This window comes from Rhinolophus sinicus, chromosome 2 (genome assembly GCF_057876585.1).
Source record: "Rhinolophus sinicus isolate RSI-liver-muscle chromosome 2, RSI-T2T, whole genome shotgun sequence".
NCBI classification, from domain to species: Eukaryota; Metazoa; Chordata; class Mammalia; order Chiroptera; family Rhinolophidae; genus Rhinolophus; species Rhinolophus sinicus.
The window spans coordinates 23,944,116-23,970,528 of record NC_142502.1 but is presented as its reverse complement, the minus strand read 5'-3'; the positions used below and the strand labels follow the sequence as shown (position 1 = coordinate 23,970,528).

Genomic DNA, 26,413 nt, shown 5'->3' with positions numbered 1-26,413 from the left:
TATAATGAATACATGGATTGTCAAAGTAAGTACCAGAGAGCAATGGGAGGAACAAAGTTCCATATTTAGTATTTTGTCTGTATTCATGCAAATTCACTCACCTTTTTGAGCTTAGCAGAAGTAGGAAACACGATTGATGGCTATTTTTGTGAGGAGTCAATGGCTTTCTACCTTTAAAATATATTTTCTTTAGCTTATGCTAGTATTCTCTAGAGATATTATATAAATATGGATACAAATGTAAAGTGTAAAACAAGAAAACAAAAGATCTGCCATGCCTCTGTCTGGAAATGCCCATCAACATTCAGCCCAGCTCTTTCTTAGATGTTATCCTGATTGATGTTCATTGCTATATGTCCCTTTGTACTCTTTGAATTGCTTTTATGTACACCTCTGCCTTTTATAATCAAATGATATATAATAAAAGTTTATGTCTTGAGAGAAATATGAGCTTAACCACATTATATTATTTATGATTTTTTTAATAGGTTGAATCATATTAAAATTGCCAATATGCATCCCTTTCCAATCTACAAAGATAGCAATTTCATTCACTCAATTTAATTGCAGTAAGCTTGCTAAGAAATTTTGAAGGCCTGTAGGAGAAAGGAATTTTATGTTGTTTACAGCTGTATCTCTAGGGCCTAAAACAGTTTCTGAAGGATGAATCTAATCTTTGTTATAAAATAGAAAAGAAAAGGATTCATACTGAAAAAATAATTTCATTAAAATAGAAATAAAATGGAAACATTTTAACTGGCCTGCAAAAAAAATCAATTAAGGAATCAATTTGGTTCCAACTGGCTCAATGGAATTGGCTCGGGCAAAGTTTAATCAATGGAAATCCATCAGTGTTGATACAAACTGTTTAAAGCACCAGCATTCATAAACATGCAAAATAACATCCCAAGTATCACAAGGGGGTGAAAAACCCTCTGTACTCAAATTAGGAAAGGTTGTGAGTACTAAGAGAAGTGATGGCCGCCAACTCCAAGGCCATATTTTTTCCCATCCCTCCAAACTGCCTATAGGTTCTCATCACACTATACACCAGCTGTCAAATGCAATGCATTGCTTCATGAAAGACCACTCAAAATAAGATAATTTGTATCGTTTGATGCCTGTCCTCTCTCTTTTAACCTGGTGGAAGTTGGATATTGTTTTTAAAGCCAGAGTCCATAGTCGGTGGGGAGCTGTCTGCTGGTTTAGATGTTGTGGTGAGGCCTAAGAACGTGTGTTGTGAAGACAGATGAGTTTAAATGACAGCTCTGTCATTTACAAACATATGACCTTGGATAGGTAATCAAATCTCTTAGTTTGTTGACAATTAAATCTCTACTTTCCAAAGTTATAATTAAATAGTAAATACAAACACGTGTGCGTGGTATTTTGCACATCGAAGCCACTGGTTTTCAACCAGAGCCCTGGTTATAGGTGAAGAAATCCAGGCAGTTATTGAATAGATGGCTTAGATCATAGAATCCTAGACTTGGAGAGTATAGTCAGACTTTAGAAATCTAAGGTATCTTCTAGTGCCTTCCCATGCGGTGCGTCAAAGAGGAGTCTGCCTACCATTCAGGACTATATTTGGTTTTATTTAAAGTTCATGGTGTTCATATTGAAAAGCAATTTTTGGTAAATCCTAATTTTTCCACTATTTGCCTATTTTAATTCAATTTCCCTTTGTCTATTGTTATCTTCAGCCTAGTAAAGCTGGTCTGTGAACTGTGACAATGCAGTTAAGGAAAAAGGCTCAGTCTCCTTGATACGACCAGACACAGTGTCACAGAATGGTGTCTTCCTCATGCATATGCAGCACTGCTAATTATTCTGCTTTAAGAAATAATGGCATGTCAGGACATGAAACCTGGGACCACTGCCTTTATTTAATTAGGCAAGAGCGAATTTGCGCATGCCTGTGCATAAAAAATTATCCCTTAATGTGATTGAGTATTGGTTTTATGGTATGCCCTTTTCCCAATGAGGCAGCATCTAGAACTATCGAAATGTAATTTATTCTAATACAGTATCTGCAAAGGGGACTGAGTGTGTGCCTTGTTGCATCTTCATTATAAATTTCTTCCTGAGACCCAGTTAACAGGTCCCGTTATTCTCTTCTATTAAAATCACTTTTAAAAAATTAGGCAGCAGGGTTTTCATGGTATCACAGAGCAAGCAGTACAGTTAGTTCCCCATGAGCTTTCTTCATTTCCTGCAGGTGTTCCTTTCCTATCAAAGTCAAGCTCTGAGGCTTGTGACGCTAACCTAGGACTGCTGGGTCTGAGAGGACCTGGATCCTGAGAAGAGAGTTCGTCATCCCCCTTCCCTTATCCCCCTCACTTCCTGTACACACACACACACACACACACACACACACACACACAAAGCTACATTCCATCCTGGTGGAACCCTAATGCCAGCCAGGGAACATGGCCTTCTTCTCTGAGGCAGACACTGAGGTTTCTTCCATGACGGCAGGGTGTTTCCCCTGAGGGCAGGGGTTCTTAACTTGGAATCCATTTGGAGTTTGGCGGGAGCTTTGAGTCACCTGAAATTATTTTCTAGGCAGAGGGTCTTTTGCCAGATTTTCTGAGATCATGATCCCAAAAAAGGTTATGAAACAGATCTCCTCTAGCTTTATTCTGATCTTTTGAAACCAAAGAGTGTTAGAAGGAATTTGGTTGTGGGAGTCAGATGGAATTGGGGTTGAATGGTTTTTAACAGATTTTGGCTGTGTGGCCTTGGGAAGATTATGAAACCTTTCTGAACCCCCGTTTTCTCAAATGTAAAACAAGGGTAAGAATGCTTATTTTAAGAAGGTAGTGAGAGGTAAACTAAATAGAGAAATAGTAAATGTTGATTTTCTTTTTTTCCCCCCTTTTTCATCTCATGACTAAAAATGAAACCAAGTATTTCTTCTGTCTTATTCCAGATCTTCCTGGGCACTCATCCGGGTACCTTGCATGCAGTAGACTCTCCAATGTTGGTTGAATGGCTGGTTGGATAGATGGAGTGCCATGGTTTAGTGCCCAGATGAAATCTCGCAGTCTACTTCCTTAAAACAGTTACTTTCTCAAAGAGATCTTAGTGCTATAATTACTTTGGCTAAGACAACTCTCCTAGGACACTTAGCTTTATGTTGTGTGCAAAACCTATCTGGATACTGTTGACAAGATTAGATCTGCTTATCTTGTGCTGACAACCATGATCTGTGCTGGACCTTTGTCTGTATCACAGCTGGGCAATCTACAGCCAGTAAGCCAAATCTGGTCTAGTACCTGTTTTTGTAAATAAAGTTTTATTGGAACATAGCCATTCTATGTTCATCTATGTATCACCTATGATTGTTTTTGTGCTATGGCAGAGTTAGGTAGTTAGAACAGAGACCATGTGGACTGTAAAGCCTAAAATATTTATTATCTGCCACTTAATGGAAAACGTTTGTCGACTCTGGATATATAGGATCTGTACTCCTTATTATAACTCTGCAGGATTGGTCTCAAGGTGCTTTTTTTATGGATTGAGAAGTTAAGCCCCAACAGAGTGAAGTGTCTTGACTGAGATTGCAGTTTATAAATGGTTAGGTCTATGTGATTTCATAGCCCCTGTTCTTTCCTATAAATACTGATACCTTTCAACTCAGCCAAAACCTACCTGAACTAGTTACATCTTCCGGTCCTGTCTGGTGACCATGAGTGGCACAGGGAGCAGTGCAGTAATGTCCCTTGGAATCCTGGTGCAATCTGGCAGTCCTAGCATATGTCCATGCCCTGGCTCAGGTCTGCAGTATAAATCGTGTGAATGTATAAGTAGGAGAGAGTGGAATGAGGGTTTTGAATACTAATACTGCAGATGGCAGAGTAATATGGGTATACACTTGTTTATATGCTGACATAATGCTGCTTCCCAAGGGTCAGCAGGTTCAGCATTTCCAGGAGTGGCCTTGTTGCTGAACGTGGCATCCAGTCTTGTTTGGTGCCTTTGGTGAGCAATGGGTAATATTTGTGCATTTTTAGCATATTGTCACTCCACGGAGATTTTCCCTGCTCCCGGTTCTGAGACTGTGAGAGCTTTGGACTTCCACACTTGCTCACTGGTACTGTGCCCTTGCTGGCAGATCTGACTCTAAATTTGAGGTAAAAGTCCTTTCACAGTGAATTAATTCTGATGGAAATTGGATGGTTTCAAGGGTTTACAGATGAAGTTCTATTGTTCTTCTGTTAATACTCCATCTGCCCATTATTCCTACTTCTCACTGAACTTCACCCTTCCAATTAATTTTTCCAAGCTTATAAACTGGTTGTAATTAAACAAAAGAAACAAAATTGGAAAAATCAGCTATTTCTGCTTTAAATGACTACATTGCTGCGTTTGCCTTGTAACTGTTACACGCTGATGACAATAACAGGGACAACATTATAGCCAACCAACTGGAAGTAATACAGTTAGGTAATTGATCCATCTGTCCAAGGATGTATCTAATGAAAAATGGCTGTAGTGTGAATTGTCATATAAAAGTGGGTATTGTAAAATCAGGTTAGTGAAGTGATAGGTGAGAAGGATTAGGAAGGCAAATGTTCTTTCCGATAGTCTGTTTTTGTTCTGTGTTTGTGGCGGGCATTAGAGAGTGTCTGTGACTTTCACTTCATCTGTCATGGAGCTGTTGATGGAGGAGTCCATGGAAAAGCAGCAGAACTGCAGGGTGGACAGGAAAGAGCCAGAGCTATAATTAACTTCTGTTTCATTGTGTTCTACAGTAGTGACCCTTATTTCTCCAAAGACGAAATCGTGTAGTCTTACCTTGTGGCTTTCACACTCTCTAAAGTCAATGACTCTTTCAGTTTATGGTGAAAATATAACACAGATAAAAACAGGGCTGCTCTGGTTTAAGTGGGGGGTGAAAGAACCTGGTAGAATTAAGTAACGTGTCATTTGTTGTGCCAGTGCAACTCCATGGGGAAATACTGGGTTGATTAAAATTCTTGGTCTATTGTTTAATTATTTAGAATGAATGCTGCTAACAGATATGTTTCTCTTTATAGCCTTTTTTGATTTATTCCTAACATGTTTTAGTACATTATTTTTTTAAGCTTTAAAATATACAAGTAGCTCTCCATGTATTTTTTGTTTCTTTCTTTCTTCTATGACACCAGGTAATTCTCATTGGTCAAACCTATTGATGATTCCTTTGTATTTCTATCTTGGAAATGTGTTTATTTTTCACAAAATTCAGATATACCTCTTACTGGAGATGATTGTAAATGAATTGTAAATGAGTATTGAATACCTTTGAGTTAGGGAGCAATTAAGAAGTTAGTAGAATTTCAGTTTATATTGATGAGGGAAGGTAGTGGTGGTGATGTGGTCACTCCCTAGGTGAGGCAGAGGGGTGAGCAAGGCATAGAAATCTGTATAAATGGTGCTTCCTAGAGTTGTTCAGCCCAGGTATACGGGGTGCAAGAAGTTCTATTAATTTGGGAAATAGCAAGGCACGTTTGTGGGCTACCATGTGATAATGAGTGCACCAAAACAATTGTTTGAAAGCCCTTGTGTTTGCTCTTTCTGAAGGACATACGAAGAACGCAAGCTGATGCTATGCTACTATTTCTGCACAGCTCTCTTGTTATCAGTGTGTGTTTTTTTTTAAGTGCATGTGCATTTTCATGATTGGTCATAGTTTTGTGTATGTGTGTGGCAGCATTTGGGGGATGGGTGGGTGTGCATAAGGCTTGTATCACTTGACTGCCAACTTTGCCGAGCTCACATGTTGTCCTTATTTATGTGTTTGCCAGGGAGAAATGCCTGCTGCCTCTCCAGTTGGCTTTAGAATCCAAGAATGTGAAGCTGGCCCAACATGCCTTGGCAGGGATACAGGTATGGCTCTCACTGAGTGCAATGAGGGCGACAGAAATTGACAAGCCCCTTGGCATGAAAAGAACAAATTGTTAACATCTGAAATACTGGCTGTTTAAAGACCTAGGCAGAAATGTAATTGAATTAGGTAATAACCATAGAGGATAACAGGATTTCCCTATATTTACCAGCATTTCTCTGTACATAGCGTTACCTTGTTGAGCCTTTGTTGTCACACACTGATTCCTGGGGACCCAGCTAAGTCCACACAGAAATGAAGTACTTTTTTGTGATGTCCAACTTTTAGGAGAATAAGGGATCCCAAGAGAGACACCTCAAGTTCTCTACTAACTCAAATCTTGTATACACTCAACATCTGTGGATCTGTGTAAGGAAAATTAATGAAAGATCTGGTTTTATTTTCTTATCTACTATTAGATTGGCAAATGAATTAATGTGTTTTATATACAGAGCAAAATTTGGAAGAAAAAAGAAATTTTGTCTAATAAAAAAAGTTAGATTCCTTGAATTCATTTCTTTCTCTGAGCATTTGTTCATTTGTGTGTTTATACCATACATAATAGATCTCATTCCAACAGTGCAAAGAAGATGGCTATACAAATACATTGACTTTTTAAGTGGCTTGGTTTTTAAGAGACAAGCACTCTGACGTTCAAGCCTGCGTGGGTTTATTCTGTGTGGCCATGGATCGGTCGCATTTGTAGGATTTCTTTTCACATCAGTATGTACAAGTTCATGGTTAGCTTTGTAAGCTCAGCAAGATCCCTAATCTTTTCAGAGTTAACACATATAAAAAAGTGAGAAAAGTACGACTTTTCTTCCCCCAGTGGATTGGCATTAGATCATATATATTTTAATATGCAATAGCATTACAAATGTTTAAAAATCACCAATAATGTTATTAAAAGCTCTTTACTTTTCTTCAAGGTAATTGGGCCAACCATAAAAATAAATGGGAGGCTGTTCTGACCTGCCACTGATGTTCCTTTTTCCTTTTTCTCTAGTATTCTGTAGACCTTTAATTACTTTTTGGCTTTTAATCCTCCAGTTCTTTAAGTTATGATACCATGATTTCAAGGGCTTACATAGTCATGGTAACATCAATGACCTAGTGGGCAGTTACCTTCCTCTTACCATCCTTTGTTACCTCCCATGAATGTTAGGCACATTTCTAGGGCTTCACAGTCTTTATCACTTTCATTAAAAAGAGGTTTGTATATTGACTTTGACTTTGGGCCGCCCTGTATGCACTACATCGTACTGAGAAATCTCTTTTTAGAGAATGTAGGCAAAATGGCCGAGAGTCCTAAGAAGGAAGTTTGCCATACTTGTTCTCCAGGTCTGCGATGGCATTCGGCTAAAAGACGGCGTCATTACCCTGGATGAATCAAAATCTGAAAGTTTTTCAGGGCAGCAAGTCTACTCTGAATTGGCCAAGGACAAATTTAACAGGGATTAATATAAAATCCTTCACCGAGGTCTCTCAGAAATCCTCTGCTCCAGGACAGAAAGGGGGAGAACACCTTACCTGCAGCCCTGGTGCATGAGGGTTAGGGCGAATCAGCACAGAATGTGCCCTGACTTACAGCTAAGCTAATTTGATCTGAGAATGTGATTAAAGTTAGACATTACTATTTTTGTTTGCTTTTAGGCAATAAACACATTTAATTGTCTTCCGTAACTAGACTCCTAGAGGTGAGCAGTTTTAGGTTTGATGCAGCAACTCAGTGGTGCCACCAAAAACCCCATTTCTTTCTCTCTCTCTCCCCATGCCGCCTTTTTATTTCTTTTAAAAAAATACTTTTATTATTTTAGAATTACAATAAAGTTGCAAGGAAGGTGCAGAGATTTCCCATATACCCCCTACCCCCATGGGTTGTTTTTTGGTTTTTGGTTTTTTTGTTTTGGTTTGTTTTTTGTTTTGTTTTGTTTTTTACCAAGGATGAGCCTTCACTGACACATCATATTCACTCACAGTCCATCACTTACACACACTCTTGGTTACATTGCTCTTTAATGCCAGACCACCCCTGAAGTGTTACATTCACTCTGGAGGCCATGTGTTAAGTGTCTGTGAAACCATATGAGGCTGAGAACATTGGAAGGTACCTGAGGAGGTTTAGTATGGAGAAGAAAAGATTTAGGTGGACTTCACAGCTGACTTCCAATCTTTTACAAGCTTAATCTGTGTCACTCCAGGGAAAGATGAGGGAGCAAAAGGTGTAAGCAGGTGGGGTTTGGTACAAGCTAAGAAAGAATTTTATGAAAAGTGAGAGTGGTCCTGAAACAGGAAAGGGCTGTCCTATGAGGTGTAATGACTCCTGGGAAATCTCGTGAAAGTGAGTACCTTCCTGTTTAGGTTTTTGTGAGGATTGGTTTTCTGATAAAAATACATTAAATTTGTGAATTCATGAATAATTCCTGGGTAAATGGCAGTTCACAGTAGAAAGTAAAAAGGTAAATATCTGAGAAAAGGAACTTGTGCTCTACAAGATTTCTCCTTTCCAGTGACAAAGCTAAATTCAGAAAGGGTACGTGTGAGCACGACGATTGTGACGAGCTAGATTGCCCTTGGCACATTTCCTCCTTCACCTCCACCACCCAAATAACCTATATGGCTGCCACGTTAGAATTTTACTGGATAAACATATAATGAATCATCTAATAGCTGGAGAAAGTCTTCACCAAAAACTGTTTACAGAAGGTTTGATGCATTTTTCTTTTCAGGGACACAGAGCATGAGGTTTTTCCTAATGGCCTCCAGCTACATGCCTCCTAAGAGAAATTATCCTCAGTACATACTAAGATACTGTAATAGAATAAGGCAGCAGGGGAAAGCCTATCTGTGATCACTGCCTTGTGCCTCTTTACAGAAGCTTCTGTCAGAAGAAAGGTTTGTATCCATGGAAACAGACTCTGATGAGAAGCAGCTGCTGAATCAGATCCTGAATGCTGTGAAAGTGACGCCTTCCCTCAACGAAGATTTGCAGGTGGAAGTGATGAAGGTTAGTTTGACGTGGGTACCTGTTTGCGTCATTGGGACAGGAACAAACTCGGACAATGCCCCCACCCCCCTACCCCCAGCCCTCATTTTTTTCTTGAAAATGCCTCGGCATTATGGTTATGCTAGCTCACCCTTCATTTGGAACATATGGTTATTATCCTTGTTTGTGGTCCTGCAGAATTACCTTGATTGTTGAACAGAAATGACAACTAAGTAAAAGGTACAATTTCAAAACATCTGTAAGATTTTTGACCTGATCATGCACAACAAATGTCAGGAAATGTGTTTATCACTTTTTGTGATAAATATATGTGAATAGTTCCAGCTTGGGGTAGATCTGATCATTCTGGGTATTCTGCTTGCCTGTATCTGTTAAAACAAAGTAAAGACCTAATGATGTTTTGACATATACTAAGGCTTCTGAATAGTTGGTTTAGAGGAAGGAAAATCATCCTTGGGAACCATATCAGAATCACATCTTTTTTTTTTTTCCTATCCTCTAATGATGTGAAACTAATCTCCCACATTCCAGTTACCATGTACTTTTTAGGGATGCATCTCTCCCTCCCCTTTCTCTTTTCCCTCCCTTGTGAATCACTATGATTGGGAGCCCCTTACACTGACTCTAGAGTGTGTCTTATCTGGTGAGTGAACCGTGGATTGGACAGAAAAGGATGGAAATCTCTTTGCCACATAGCACGTTGGTCAGAGTGACACAGCTGGAACCAATGAGCTGGCTTTTAATAATGCCATCTGTCCGTTTCTTCCCTAGAGGAATGCATATAGAAGAATATTTAAGAATTGTTGATGTCATATAAAGGTTGATCTCTTCCTGGAAATGTACTAAAAGATTTTTGTCTTGGATAAGAGACTTCACTGCTCTAGATTTCATTTTCTCCGCTCAGAAAAGAAAAGATTGACTTCAGTCATGACGTTTTCTTAATGCCTTGGGCCTCACCCTAACCGTGTTGGTGAGTAGTTTAGTGTAGTGATTAATTATGAGCTCAGACTCTGAAACCAGCTTGTCTGGGTCTGAATCCTTATTCGTTGCCTAGCAGGATGTTCTAGAACGTGTTCCTTAACCACTCTGCCGTGGTTTCCTCATCTGTGAAATGGGGTTAATGGTAACACCTACCCAATAGGATTGTTATGAGGATTGAACAAGGTGAAGAACTTAGCACCGTATCTGGCATAATGAAAGAGCTTTTGAAGTATTACATTTTACCACCTCTATTCCAACCACGTCTCCCATTACTGCCTCCTGCTGTTGAGTCAGAATCTCAGTGGGTGGGTCTAGGAATATTCTTATACACAATACACATTGAGAATCTCTGAGCTAGCTGATCTTGACGAGCTCTCTTTTACTCTTTGATTCTGGAATATACAATTTTGCCCTGTCCTTTGACATACATTTGGCAGCTGTGCACTCATAGGAACCGAGTAACCACCTCTAGACTTTTTACTTCTCTCCTACCTCTGGGCCGCTGTTGAGAGAAAGGCAAGGCCACGTGCCATGTTAAATGCTTTTATGGCTTCCGAGTCTAGTCTGTTGAGTCCTCCCATGGTTAGACCTCCATATACTGCAGGATGAGATCTGGTGTCCAACTAAGAAACATACCTCACAGATTTCATGTAATGCTGAAAATTCTCCCAGGAATATAGCTTTTTGTAGAATATAGGAATTTGTATTAAAAATTGAGAAAGTACCTGTTTTTCTAGGAGCTGTGGAGAAGCAGCATGTTTAATGGTTATGTCAACCTGTTTTGAAAACTTACATTAAAAAAACTCCAGCCCAGTAGTGCCTGCTGCTAGCCTAGCTGAGGACAGGAGTTGACACACGTTAACTCTACTGGAAATCCTGGAAAGCCTATCTTAATGGACTTTGTAATAACACCATAATAGACCATGGTACCTGCAGTTAATATCTGGGAAGAAAATCAGACATTGTCAGAGAAGAGAAAAAACAGTAATCTGGGCTGCAACTCTTTACTATAGATTTCCAAAATGCTTAAAAAGATAAGGATCTTTGCTACATGCTATTGCTTTTAACTCTTTAAACATTGGAATTGGGAAAACAAAATTCCGATTCACAACAAACCCAGCCTTAAGCTCATTTTTTTGTAGTATACTTTTGTTTTAGAGAAACGTTTTAGCCAAGCAGCTAGAAAATTAATGATGAGATAATTATACTTTAAAGTGGTATTATTATTAGCATCAAATGAAACTTCAGAGATGGCAATATGACTGTGATAGCCTACAAGTGAGAGTTCCATATCATTTCCAATTTCTGAGCTTTAGATTGCTTGTTTGTGTGTGTGTATGTGTATATAGTATAATTTGGAGATAAACTGGGGGTGCCAAAAAAATGTATGCAAGTGGACACTTTGGTCAACGTTGCTCAAGCAGTAGTTCGCCGTAATCAACGTATACTTTTTTGGCACCCTCTGTGTGTGTATATACAAACACACACACATATGACTATATATGTATGTAGTCATATGTGTGTGTGTGTGTATAACTGTCTGTGTATATGTATATGTGTGTATATATGTACATATGTATGTATATATACACACACACGTATATATGTACATAGAGAGAAGAGAGAGTGCGCCAAAAACAGTATACACATTTTAAGAAAGGAAAAAGACTATTAAAATTGTAATACTCAATATATACCAGTAACAAAAGATGAATACATGTCATGTTTGACCTCTGCAATTACAAGAGGTGCTCAAAGTGGTTGCCATCAGCGTCTGATTACAGCAAACTACTGCTTGAGCAACACTGACCAAAGTGTTAACATCTCTTAAAATGTGTATACATTTTTGGCATATATATATGCCAAACAAGTTTTACGCTCCTTCTCTATGCATGAGGAATTTCTATACTAACTTTGGTCATCTCCAGAAGCATGTACCCTTTTATCTTATACTTCTGTTAATATTTGTAATGATCAAAGTAAAAACGCTTAAATAAATTCTGTTTTGCTAATGTCATTATGACATTAAAATGTTTTTACTACTTGTTCTCCCAAAAATTAATTTTAAGAAAAGGGAGCAAGAGAGAAATGCATGAATTCTCAAAGGAAAGACTGGATTCCCATTACATATGAAGAGCGTATTAATTTATTCTTTGTGCTTCTACATAACTCATTCTCATGATAAGTTATCTAAACTAGATATTGCATGTAAAAATCCTCCACTCATTTTATATTAAAATTTTGTGATCAAAGTAGTCCCCCCCCCATCCATGGTTTCACTTTCAGCGGTTTCAGTTACCCACGGTCAACTGCGGTCTGCAAATAGTAAATGGAAAATTGCAGACATAAACAATTCAGAAGTTTTAAGTTGTGTGCCATTCTGAGTAGCGTGATGAAATCTCTCACCATCCCATCTTGTCCCACTCGGGATGCGAATCCTCCCATTGTCCAGCACATTCATGCTGTAGACACTCCCTGTCCGTTAATCATTTAGTAGCCTTCTCCGTTATCAGATCAACTGCTATGGTATCGCAGTGCTTGTGTTCAGGTAACCCTTATTTTAATTAATAATGGTGGCAAAGCACAAGAGTGTGATTCTGGCTTTCCGGATATGCCAAAGAGAAGCCATAAATTGTCTCTGAGCGGAAAGGTGTGTGTACCGATATATATAGGAAAAAACAGTATATACAGGGTTCAGGACTATCAGTGGTTTCAGGCATCCACGGGGGGTCTTGGAATGTATCCCCTGCACATAATGGGGGACTACTGTATAGAAAATCTTTAAAAATGAGATATGGTGGGCATTTTCCAATGTTGGTCTGTGTATGCTATTCAGGAGAGAGCTAAAACCACACTATGCAGTTTTTATTTATGTCTGTCTAACCATAGCACAGTACATTTTTATAACAAATCCTAGGTGCTATTTTTTAAAAAGTTATATTGTGCATTTTATCCACATATTGCTATCTCCTAGTGTTTATAAACATGAGAAATCGAACCATGTGACATTCTTAAGCATGTATAGCAATTGTATTAAGTTCCTGGAGAGAAAAATAAGATGGTTTCCTCTTTTAGAGAGTTCCCTACAATGAAACAGAAACTAATAATGAAACCCAACATTCCAATGGTACTGTACTCACTTAAGAAGAAAGTCCCAGACTTTCAGTTGGGGGAGTTAAAAAAAAAAAATCAAAGATGCTTGCTTCTGACAAATTCAATGGGGATGAGGTTAGATCATTTACCCCAGGAACTGTTGTACATGGTTTTACTATCTAGCAGGAAGGGGAGCAGAGGCAACTTTGATTTATTAAAATGGCCATGGAATCCAAATAAAAATTTTATAGCTTGAGCAAATACAATGTAAAATTGTAGAGAATCAGAAGGTACATTCCTATGAAGATAGATTACCGTTGAAATGAATTACTAGACAGCAGGGAGCTATTTAGTAGTTAGGTTAAATACTTGTCTGGTTTGGTAACATTTTCCCATAGTGTGTGCCATTTCCATGAGTGCAATGCAGACTTAGTAGGAGCCAGGTACATAACTAATGACATCTCTGACTAGAACAATTAGGACTTTTTGTCCCTTCTTTATGATGGATAACCTTTAGTGAGGTTATTAACTGATACAACTGGCTGAGTCTTCAAAGACTGCAAGGAAGTATAGCTGGCCTTCTGCCTCTGTAAGTGTGTCAGAGATGAGAGCATTCGGTCTGGGAAAGGCAGGCTGGCTTTGTAGATAAGGATGTGATACGGGATACTGAGAAAGCATTTGATGAATGCACTGCTACTGGATGTCTTATTTAATGTGCATCTTTAGGTAATAGAAAAGAATATTGGTGGAGGGCTTTATAGTTTTCAAAGGAGAAATGACAGGGTGAATATTTAACATTTATAATGCATTGGACACTAGTAAGTACTTGACATTCATACTAAGATCACACACCAAGTGAAATTGCAGGGCCAGTATTTGAACTGTAATCCAGCCTCATGCCAAACCTGTACTCTTAAACAGTAGGTTATGTTGCTTTCTGAATCTATCCTGAAAGACATGTAGGCGGGAGCCATTACTGTCCCCATTTTAAAAATGATTGAACAGAAAAATTAAGTCACAGGCTAACAAGGGGCAAAGTTAGAGTGGCTCAAAGTTCTGAGAGTTTTTTTCCATCCCACGACCGTGTATTTCCTCACTAGTTTCGTGAGCTAGATTCAAATATAAAGAAAGAGTCAAAGTCACTTTCCCACCAAATTGGCTAATGACTCTGGTGTGTGTGTGTGTGTGTGTATGTGAGAGAGAGAGAGAGAGAGAGAGAGAGAGAAAGAGAGAGAGAGAGAGAGAGAGAGAGAGAGAGAGAGAGAGAGAGAGAGATTATATGTCAGGAAAAGGGAAAGAGAATGTCATTTATTGTTGAGGTATTTTTATATTTTATAACAAATGCCAACCATATGTCTACAGAAAATACAAAAGTGAATAACTATGGAAAAAGAGCTTATTATCTGTAGAACTGGTAGACATAAGCTTCAGGGTGTCCACTTATAACTCTGGTCTTACAATTGGGAGGAGAGAGCTCTCCTTAAATTATGGACCAGCATTGCAATCCATGCTTTGGTCTGGGAGTAAGAAGCAGGCCAAATGGAAAGACCATTTCTAAATCCCTTCTCAATAACGTTTTAATGGCAGAGTCTCATATGTGGGCCATTTATCCAAATGGTTAGTTTTAATGTTCATAACTCTGGGTATTTGGTCTTCTGGAATGCCTTATGGAAGGAATGATCATTGGTGAAGTTTGAGGGTGATATGGCTAAACTGTCTTGCCTTCTGATAACAAGGAGAAATCCCTTCTTAGTCTACAGCTACTGAGACACATTAGAAGATTTGCAGTAATCTCTAGTATTAAGGAAAATTCCAGTGTTTGATAAAAAATGTTTAATTTCGAAGGTACCATTGTTGGAGGTTGATCTGCCATGCTTACAAATGTATTATTTCTGTGGTTAACATAGGGAAGTGTCTAAAATATGTGGTTCTGTAAGTAAATTGTTCTCAAACAGCCCTCCTTCTCCTTGCTCCTAAGATTGATGGATGATAGTTTTTTTCTACTTTGTACACATATGGATAAAATTCTTACCAAGTCTTCTCCCATGTTTCTTTACCCTTTAGTGTGACTGCATTAGACAGGCAATAAAAATATATGGAAAAGTAAGAAGCAAATGTTGAAAACTTAGGAATGTGATTTTCCTTTAAATAATTTATGCATTATTTTTTGAGATGAAGATATTTTCACATTATCTATTAATTTTTTAAGCACCACTATTTCTATGTGCCATACCATTTGAATACATTTGAGAACAACTCTGCTAAGTGTTTTAAGACATGATTTTTGTTAAGCAAGTACAAATGCAGAGGCCATTAGTATTTACTGTGGATGTTTTAGAGTTCCCAGTAGAATGGGGAGACCTCCAATTTTTTCTATAATTTATTCTGCACATATTTCATTGCTTCCTGTTTGCTAGGCACTATGCTAGGTACAGAAGATCCTGTGATGAAGAAAACAGAACCAAAGTGAAACAAAAATGGCATCTATGTCTGTTTGGAGGCTAATGATGGAGATAGAAATCAATGAGATGCATAAGTACATACAAACTGTGATAAATACAATTAAAGAAAAAGCTAGGGGGTGGCTGGATGGTTCAATTGATCAGAGCGCAAGCTCTGAACAACAGGGTGCTGGTTTAATTCCCACGTGGCCACATGAGATGTTGGGCTGTGCCCCCTGAAACTAAAGATTGAAAATGGCAACTGGACTTGGAGCTGAGCTGCTCCCTCTACAACTAGATTGGAGAACAACGACTTGGAACTAATGGGGCCTGGAGAAACACACTGTTCCCCAATATTCCCCAATAAAATTTATTTTTAAAAAAATCTAGGGGTCTAAATTAAAAGTCTATTTATAATAGAGCATGATGGAGGGCAGATGAAGGTGTCACAGAAGGCTATTCTTAAGAAGGAACATTTAAAGCAAATAAGATGTAAAGCATAAGAAAGAATCAGGCAAGAAGGATAGGATTGGTAAGAGGGAAGAAAGGACGGCTGTATTAGTGTATTAGTTGGATTCATTTCAGCTGAAACAAGATAGGAGTTTATTCTTCTTTTGCATAAACTTTGGTCAGTGGTGGCTGAACCACATTGTCAGAGACCCTTGTTTCTTGGATTTTGTTTCTCTGCCTTGTTGTCCATGATGACGCTCTATCCTAAATCAACAAGTCCACATTCCATCCAACTGGCAGGTGGAAGAGGAGGGAGGACACTTCTGCTTACATCCCATTAGCCAGAACTTGGTCATATGGCAGCACCCAGTTGTAAGGAAGATTGGAGAGTATAGTCTTTACTTTGGGGAGCCACGTGCCTATAGTTCTATTCTTGAAAAAGAAGGGGATAATGTTGAGAGATAACTGGCAATCTGCCACGATCACTTACTGCATGAGAATAATAGTCTGGTTTATTTTGCCTCAGCTAAAGGCAGCTGGCAGATTCTTCCCTCTCCCCTATCCTGCTATTTTTTTTACTGCACTTTTGTCCAAGGAAAGGGATGACAGTGCATTCAGAGAGGTGTGAGGTTGTCTGAGACCCAGTGGACTACCTGCAATGGCCTGTTTGGGGAAACGGCACGTTATAATCTCTCCAACTAGCTAGTCCTAGCCTCTCGATTTAGGCATGACTACAACATTTCACTAGGTAGTAAGTGAAAACTAATTACATATTGTTAGTATTGTTTTTATCCCTTTGGTGCCTGGCAGAGCATCTGGCACATGGCTTACTAATTGCTTTTTAATTTAGTTATTGACTAATGGAGAGAAGGAAGCACATGTGGTAGTTTTCAGTGGCCCACCAGGATAAACGACAAACAAAAGAAACTCAAGTTATGATTATAGATAAAAATCTGTGTGAGTTCAAAAATTGAAAAAAAACCAACATAGATTTGTAGTTTAGAATTGAAATAACCTCATACATCATCAGATCTTTCTTTTTATAAGAAAATTAAAGTTGGAATGGTGCAGTTACTTGGTTGGGCTTACACACTTATTGGTAGCAGAATTGCTTTTTCAACCTTTTGCATTTTTCTGGAAAGGCTTTGTGGCAAAACTAGGCATTGATCTGGTCTTTGGATGTGTGGTTTTAGATAGGTAGAGAAGAAAACTTTCCAAACTTGTGTTTGAGTTAACTGCAAGATCAATGTGGGTAATATGGCTTTTAGAAAATAATGAAACATAATGAGAGAATAGAAATGTCTTATAGTAGATAGGAATTCCTTGAGGAACCTTTAAGTGGACAAGTGTGTCTACAAGAGTGGGCGAATGGTATGCTGTAACTGTCCTATGAAATAATCATTGGACTCTACCATTTTTAAATCTCTTGTTACCTTTTCTTGTTTTCAAAATATCTGGTAACAAAGTGGTAAGAACACAGCTTCTGGAGCTGGACTGCGTGGTGACCTTAGGAAAGTTACTTATCTGTGCCCCATTTTTCTGACATGTAAAATGTAAATAACAATAATGCGCACCTCCTAGAGTTGTAGTGAGTCTTAAATGAGTTAATATAAAAGAAGTGTTTACAATAATGCATGGAACAGGGTCTGTATTAGCTTTCATTTTTATTACAATTATTAGAAAAGAGTATGTGTAGCATAATAATAAAGTGAATACCTTTGAACTCACTCAAATTATGAACCAGAACATTAGAAATACCACTGCTTTACGAGTTTCTTCATCTTTTTTCTTCCTCTGTAACCCCCTCTATACCACTTATAATGGAGTAATTTTTTTCTATAGTAATGTAAAAGAAGAATGTGTGTTTCATTATGCATATTTCTGATTCCTAAAAAAGGACATCATCGTATTTACTACTGTTGAATTGTAGCTTAAAATAATTTTATCTACCCAGACATACGTAGGCTCCTAATTATAAGCCCTGATTCCACAGTCTACAGAAAACACCCCCACTATTTGTGCCAATAAGTGTCTTTTCTGCTAGGCAGAATTCATACGATTTGGTATTCCAGAAGAGTTTTATAATTATTAAATGTTTAATATAGAGAGAACCAAATTGGTTTTTGCCCTTTAAAAACTCATATTTCGAGGGGCCTTGATTGGTCATGTCTATAAGCATTGATTATACAATTATCAAAGCCTTGTATATAGTATATGAATACAGACTATTATCTGAGATGAAGCAGCAATTCTGGGGAGAGTCTGAGAGGGAAAGAGAGAAGGAAGAAGTAAAGGTGTTATCAGGGACATATTGATGAAATTTGTTTCTTAAAAATTCAGCTGTGAGATTAGGTGAAAATAAATTTGTTACAGATTAAGCTAGAAAAGATAATTCATTGAACTTTTAAATTTGTTTTCTTTGAGACTTTATTTTCATTGGCTTATTCAGTGAATATATATTTTATTACCAACAATATCTAAAACTTTATAGGATTAAAAGCAAAACATTCAAAGACAAGGGTTTATAATCTAATAAGAAAGAGATAAAGATATACATATTTACCACACTTCAAGGTAGTTGTATAATAATTCCATGATTCAAAGATGTACACATGTGCTATAATTCAAAGTAGCAGAAGAAGAGTTTAATGGGAAAATTCAGAAAGAGAAACCATATTCAGCTGGGCAGATCAGCATTTCAAGGAGGGGATACTATTTGAGTTGGAGTTTGAAACATGTGGAACTCAGATAATTATATTGGGAGGGAGGTCATTCTTGGTAGAGAAGGAAAGTCCTGGCGATGGAAAAACATGGTGTGTAAACTGGGATTAGTGCGGGATAGTGAAGGATGAACTTGGAGGGGAGCTTGAAGCTAGTTCTAGAGGCCTGGTCACAGTAAGCAGGAAAGTGACATGTCTAGCGCTGGGAGTTAGATGTTGAAGGTGAGGGGAAGAGGGCAGAGTTTTGCAGGATGGCCTGGAAATGAGCAGAAGCAAGTCAGAGGCGCTGGTGAAATGACTTATTGTGAGAGTCTAAGCAAGAGGCCCAAGGACTTAAGTCAGGTTGGTGGCATTAGGAAGGGTCCCGGGCAGCTGAGTGCAGAAAAGTGCAGCTGACTGCACTGAGCTTATGGACAGAGAGAGACAGGAACAGCTTGTGGCAGTGACATAGGGAGGTAGTGAGTAGGTGGCAAAGGGAAAATCCAACATGAGTACAGGACGTGGAGCCAGAGTTTCTGACTGAATCATGGGTCTTAAGGGGCCAACTTAGGAGAGAGATGGTGTGAGTCCATATTGTCAGATATGAAAAATTATAATATTTTAAAAGAATAATTTAAAGAAATAGAAATGGCATAACATTACAGGATTTCCAAAATAGGATAAAGTTAATTATAAGTCCCATCATCATGACTGATTTTTGTATATTTATTTCTAATCATATTTTGTATATTCACTTCTAATCATATCTATTCATGTATTTACAATTCACTGTGTTTATATTACTTCTTGCTTTTCGCTTTAGATGATAAGTATATCCCACATAGCTATACTTATCCCTTTAAGTATACTTTTAATGGTTGCATAATTAAGACTTTCAGAGCAGGAAGAAGCATTAGCTGCTTATGATAGTCAGATTTACGTGATTTTCATGCAATTGCATATATTTATTTGTGCTGTTGAGAAACTGAAATTAAGGATAAAACGTGGGAGAAATTATGACTCTAGTAACAGATTTGTGAGGCCTGTAGTTAGAGGTAAGAATATGAGAGTTTGCCAAGGGAGAGAGTTTCAAGGGAAAAATAAGAATAAGAACGGTTTATCTGCTCAGGTGAATAGCCAAGTTCATTAGAATTTAAAATTTACATATCTTTTCTATAGATATCATTGGTACAGTATTTCCTAGAATTAGGTGCTAAGGGCACATCTGATGAATATCAATATCAAACTTATTACTAGTGGCAACTGATAAAGGCCAGAAAAGAAGCTGACATATGACCATAAATCAATGAGTAATTTGAAATGTTTTCCAAACTGGCTACTTAGGAACTCTACCAAAATCCTCTATTGGCTAAAAATATCTCTTAGAATAGCCATTTGCCAGAATTTGGGCAAGTTGAGCCAGGAAGTGATTTCTCTAATTACTTGTCACCGCAGCTTAAGATAAATCAATTTAAGTCAGATGTGGTGGAAGTTTCATGTGACAAAATAATTTGATTCATTTTCTTTGAATCCAAGTAAAGATTGGGGTTGTAGCTTAACTGTCAGTTGTTAACTTTCCATCCGAGAGCCCTGAAGCATGGTGAAGGATCAGTGGCTTACCCCAGGTGCCCTCCGGAAGTTTTGGATTCTGACTTTGAGGTTTTTGGAAGCAGAGTAATGTTGTAGAGGTTCTCAGCTATATCTACAAAGCATGTGGGGCATAAATGACCTAAAACACTGGTTCTCAACTGGGGATCATTTTGTCTCCCTGAGGACATTTGGCAATATCTGAAGGCATTTTTGGTTGTCGCAACTGGTGGAGGAAGTGCCACTGCCAGAGGCCAGAAATGCTGCTAAACATCCTACAATGCACAGAACAATCTCACCCTTCACCCCCTCCCCCCAAATAAAGAATTACTTGACCCAAAATGTCTGTAGTGTTGAGGTTGAGGATCTTTGGTGGAAATGCTTGGGCATCCACGTTGTAAAAATTGATGACAAGAAAATGCCCTCTGAAATTCTATATGTGTACTTTGGGACACTCTAAAAATATCCATTCTGCTGTCTTCAGAAGACTGAGCCTGATTTGTTGTTTGTACATGGACCATGTACAAACATGTTCCATGAAGTAGAAATAGGCAACAACCTGTTTCTACTTCGTGGCCAAGGTACACTTTCAGCAGTTCACACCATAAGGCGGCACATGCAGAAGTTGGGCAATGCCCTGCACCCAAGAGACAGACACGTGGTATCTTAGTATTCAGTGCTTGTCACTGAATTTTGTCTTGTGTTTTTTTTTTCTTTTTCCTGAATTTGACAGAGTTAAAAAAAAAAAAAAAAAAAAAAAAAAAACACAAAAAAAATCTGGAATGTTTTTAAAGAGAAGGAATTATGCAATTTTAATTCTATGAAATTTCCAGCCAATATGCATGAGATGCCAGAAGGAAATATGCATTAAGTAACAAAGCTAAATTTTCAGCCAGAACTGGAGCTGGGATTTGAAATATGCCTGGCATTAAGGATTTCAAGAGAGTCTGCTCATTACCATGCACCAGGAAAGACAAGGCCTTCTGTGGGCTATACTCAAATTTTAGATACTTTTTTGGGCTCTTGTAGATTATTTTGTTTGGTTTGACTTATAAATGGTGTCTGGTATTCAGAAAAATGAAACTGTAATCACTTTAAGAAGCACTCACATATAAGTCAATTTTAATAGTTTAAGAAAGAGGAAACGAAGAATTCCTTGTTCATTCAATAGGCCCCCATGTCCTTGATGTGCCTTACGGTAGGTTGACTCCCTCAAATCAGCTTGCTTCTTAATAGAACCCTTGCCTTCTTCCCTGAGTTTATTAATTATAGGTGTTACAACGTATTAAAATCAGAGTTCCCTGAATTTAACACATTATGACTAGTGCAGTGTGACCCTGATAAGCTTTCCCAGAGTACAGTGTATTTTCCCAGTCATAATAATCACGATAAGTATTGTAATCCCTTATTTTGTGACTGTCTTCAAAACCCAATGTTAGTCCTGCAAGGTCTGGGGTCAAGGTATCTTCTTTTGTTCACTACCATGTGCCCAGCACTAGATCTGACCCCTTTGTAACTAACACCTCAATAAATCTTTATTGAATAAATGAGTGGGAACCTGAGTAATACAGAACACAGACAGATGTAAAGTGGACGTGGAGTTGCTATCCAGTAGTTCAAGAATCACTTCTAGACTCTCTGGAAATGGTCCTGCTGAGGACTTATTTGGAGACTTGGCAGAAATGAGATCTTTGAATTACAAATCCTAGGCAAGTTACCATCTACTGTGTTCTCAGCAGAGCCTAGCAGGAGATGCCACGTGGGGAGAATGTTCCATAAGTCTTATGGGAGACACCCTCTGGTTAGCAGAGCTGGTTTTCTCCCTGTCTAGAGTGAGAGCCGGCCAGATGGCTGAACATCCTGAAAGGAGGGTTGCTAAATTTTGATTGCCTTAATCAGGCCATCTGAAATCCCAGTATTATTGCCTTAGGTGGTTACCAAAACTGCCTTTAGCCAATCACACCACCTGGATCTGATGTTCAGATTTCCAGGACAATTTTCTTCCTTACAACTGGGCTGTCTTACTACATTATCTACACGTGTTACAATAATGACGAGGCACATAGGTATACAGTCCCGCTGACACTCTGTGAGATTGATCATTCATGTGGACAGGGTGTCGGAGGAACTGAACTTGGGCCAGGACTCAGCCACGCTCCCAGGGCCCAGCAAGCTGCTGTCAACATGGCGGGTATCAGAAAGTCAGACCTTAGTACTAAGAAGATTATAAATCCAATGGGCGTGGAGAGAGCACACAGATTTAAGTAGTATGTCTAAACAGTTCCAAATAAATGCTGTAGAATAAGCCTTTTGCATTTTCTGCCCATTCTGTGACTGTCACATTTATAGCAGTAATATCTGCATTATGCATTTTGAATGAGATATATCATTGTTATCCAAAACATGTTACTTTATTAATATCTAGTATAAAGCTCTATGAAACATATGGGAATGGAGGAGATTAGAGAGATTTCAGCCCGATTGACTAGCACGTTAGGGTCTCGGTGGGGAGAACAGTGGTAGGATGATACCCAGGTTTCAAATACATACAGGTGACCATTGCCTTCTACTTTGGGAATCCCTTGTGTGCCTTTGCCAAATGGACCCATCAATTCATTGCCGCTGGAATGACTGGATTAGGTCTTTAACTTCTGCGACATCTTACTAAGTGTCTGCTTTTCTACTCTGATTTCCAATTTCCTTACTACATCTAGTTTTCGCTGTGATTTATTGGCCTGACCAGCCCTAAAATAATATGTGCAAAACACTTAGCGTAGGGCATTTAAGTTGGAGCAGTAAGGTTCCATCCTACTATTTAGTGTCATTTCTAGCCTGTACTTTCACACTGCCATACCTTCACTCATGACATTTCATTTGTTGGTACATGTTTCTCTCCTGTATCAGTGCTTTGCTCAAATGACATTTCATCTGGGAAGTCTCTCTTCTCCAAAGTTTGATGTCTTTAAAGTTATTATACACAGTAGTGCCCCCTTCTTATACATGGGGAATATGTTCCAAGACCCCTGGTGGATGCCTGAAACCTCGGAGAGGACCAAACCCTGTATGTATTACGGTCTTTTTTCCTATCAACCTACATACTTTTTCACTTAAATGAAACACTTTATGGCTTCTCTTTGGCATAGCTGAATTGCCAGAAACCTATCACTTGTGCCAATTCTTTTAAAATATCAGTTTCACATCTCTTTTCCAGTCTTTTTTTTTTTTTTTTTTTTTTTTTTTTATTCAGGGTTTCTATACACAGTTTAAATTGAGAGACTGCTTCTTGCACATAGTAGCTAGTCAATTACTTTTTTAATAATTAGGGTTTTTGTAGCCTTTGTAATGAGTTTTCCCTTTTCATGGAAGATTTTGTGCTTATTTTCTCTAACCTCTCAGCTCATTTATGGAGGCAGTACCAGCAAGCTAGACTGCAAGATGCTGCCTACCTATCACTCAAGTTCCTGCTGTCTAGTGATAATGTAGTCAGTATGCTTTCATGACCCTGTCAGGAGTGTATTTTTAATGGAGTTGCCCTCCATATTTAGGTGTTCCTGTTTTCCTTGAGGCCAACGTGCTCAGAATGTGAATTTAAACATTTTGCCCCCTCATTATGCAATGGAAGTCAGACACTTTAAATTAATTTGCCATCACCCTAAGTTTTCTACTCCCAGTCTGTGTTTTAATGCAGTGAATTAATGCTTGCTAGGCATTTGGCATGTTAACTGTTCCTCTATTTATCATTTCTAATAAGTCATTTCTATCTGCTACATCATCCTTGCTAGACACTGTGTGCCCTTTATGTATCTTGTGAGTCCTGGGGGTCCCACGGGCTGTCAGCCCTGTAATTAAAACCTGCTTTGCTTCCAACACAGCAAACTGGGTGTGAGCTTAAGCACCTAGCTTCATTAATGTGCTTCATTTTCCTTTCATTATTGTTCATTCTTAGCTTTTCCATATAGCTCAGTGAGTCTTTGGATATTGGTGGCCAGATACTAGGTGTGGAGAGTCTTTCTTAGAAGATCTTTTGAACCCGATCAGCATTGGCTGGCTGTAGGGATCCTGTTTCCTGCAGACCCTTGCTGCAAGGCCTCCCTGTACATTTGCTGGCTTCCCTATGGCAGCGGGAGTTGAGCCTCTCCTGTTCCCCTTTCCCTGAGAATCTTGATTACGAAATATCATCAACTCAACGTCCTTCACAAAGATTTCACCATAGGCACTGTTCTCACTTCTTTCAGCCACTGCTGCCAAAAAGCAACTGTTGCTCCCAGAAGACTGGGTTGGGTTTTTGAAAGCTTCTTTCCAAACCTACTCTTTTGAACTTTGTATGAATGCAAGTGGAAGGCAGAAAATCAATCAGTATTCCTATAAGCAATGCTATTAATTCTCCAGTTCAGACAAATATTTGCCATCATTATTTTCATATTGTAAATAATTGCCAGTTGCCAGTCTTTATTGTGGATACTTAAAATCTAAGAGCCCAGATGGATCAACTCACCACTCCACCTCCACAGACCACCACCACCGCCAGCCATTGTTTCATACCCTCCCACCTGCCTGCCATGAAGCATGGTGGGGAAAAACAAAAACGCAAGAAAGAGAAGCTGGGCAAGGTAGCAAAAAGTCAAAGCAAGAAAGCATCATATGAAAAAGCGTCGAGGGCCTTTCAGATGCTCAGTGGATGTTATACTCTAATGGGAAGATTATAAATAAGTAAATAACCAGTTTACGAGACTGGTATATGCTGTGAAATACATGAAACAAGGAGATGTGATAGAGGCCATTTTAGAGAGGGTGATCAGGGGAGGCGGCAGCCTCTCTGAGGGGGTGGCATTGGAGTTGAGACCTGGAAGAAGCCAACCAAATGACTAACATGAGAAGCAAGAAGAGGAGGAGCCAAGGAAGGAGGGTTTCAGGCAAAGGTACCACCAAGTACAGAGGTATTAGAAGATGTGACCTCTCCCCAGGCCGAATAGGTCCTTGTGACATTGCTATCCTCAGCTTTCATCCCTTCTTGCGTACAAGACCTCGATCCTGAAAAGGGAGTCATTGAACAAAAGGAAGCCATTGCCCATGAGGCCATAGGGCAGTTGCTCCCATAGTCCCTCTCTTCTAGCCAGCATGACATTGAGACAATTTTTATCAGGAGTTGACTCTTGGATACCAGGCACCTTAAGGATCAAAGGACTGAAGAGCAGACCCACAATTAACTTATCTAACCTTCTGATGAAATTGGCAAAAATCTCTTTTCCCTTCACTGATTACATACATACTTGTTTTCTCCAAAGGAATGACTGTTCCTAGGACTGGCCTGGCTAGTGACTAAGATGAGAGATTAGGAGATACTCTTTGTGCCATCAAACAATTGCACTTTTTGGTGTGCTGATTAGGTGTATATCCTGTATTAGGTAAATTTGCTACGCTTTCATGCTCTTTCATGAATTGGGTAGAACCAGATAAGAAACATCCTCAGATGCTGACAGGCCAAGCTGCAGGCAGGACATGGTTGTTGGGTTTGGGATAAAGGAGCAGATTCAGCCCTTTTATGTCTCAGCCTACCATCGAGCAAAGTCACAGCGTCAGAAGCCAAATGGACAGGGGAGAGTCTGGCATCTTATCTCCAAAATTAGAAGGAATTCTTAAAACACCACAGGCTTTTATTGATCTGTTCTCTTTTATAGCTCTATAAGTAGAAAGTGAAATTTTTAATGGTAGTTAAAGATCTTGCAAATGTCATGGGCTCACTGTCTATATATTTTGGAGAATAAGGGGAACCTGGGACTAATAAATAAGTACATCCGGGCAGCATTCTGAGGAAAATTACAGGAAGGAAGAGGAAAGTGCACATTAAAGAATTTCTAATCCCATGTGGATTCGGAAAGGGGACAAAACAGAAAAGTACAGTGATGCCTGAGTCTAGGAAAAGGTAGAAACAGTATTTCATAGCGGTTCAGGGCATGGAGTCCGATTTCTTGGGTTCAAATCTCAGCCCCACAACTTGTTGTCTGAGTGACCTTGGGCAGCTTATTTAATTGTTTTGAGCATCAGTTTCCTTATCAGTAAAATAAGGGCAATAAGAATGACACCTACTAAAAATATCAATGTAGATCATTCATGTACAGAGCATAGCACTGAGCCTGGCCATGTGGTTTTTGTTATTATTGGACAGACATCCTGGAGCTCTTGAGGAATGCTGTTGCTGTTGAGTTTTGCAGTTGTCCTTCCTTGGGGGCATAGATAACAGCCTTACCTTTTTAAAGTATTCATCTGCATTTTATTGGACAAT

At 38.8% G+C, this 26,413-nt stretch overlaps 2 protein-coding genes across 3 annotated transcripts in view; one reads left to right on the top strand and one right to left on the bottom strand.

The window, feature by feature from the left end:
* ARFGEF3 (ARFGEF family member 3) overlaps positions 1-26,413 on the top strand; it is a 150,041-nt gene that overhangs the window by 32,847 nt on the left and 90,781 nt on the right. For both annotated transcript variants that reach the window (XM_019732728.3, XM_019732729.3), the window contains exons 3-4: positions 5,793-5,874; positions 8,748-8,879. In XM_019732728.3, the coding sequence (XP_019588287.3) occupies positions 5,793-5,874; positions 8,748-8,879 (214 nt within the window). The remainder of the gene's footprint in view (positions 1-5,792; positions 5,875-8,747; positions 8,880-26,413) is intronic.
* PBOV1 (prostate and breast cancer overexpressed 1) lies at positions 16,921-26,400 on the bottom strand. Its single transcript, XM_088794690.1, is given in 3 exon segments — positions 16,921-17,067; positions 17,070-17,338; positions 26,378-26,400. Coding segments are annotated over 3 exon segments (399 nt in total). The 3' UTR covers positions 16,921-16,960.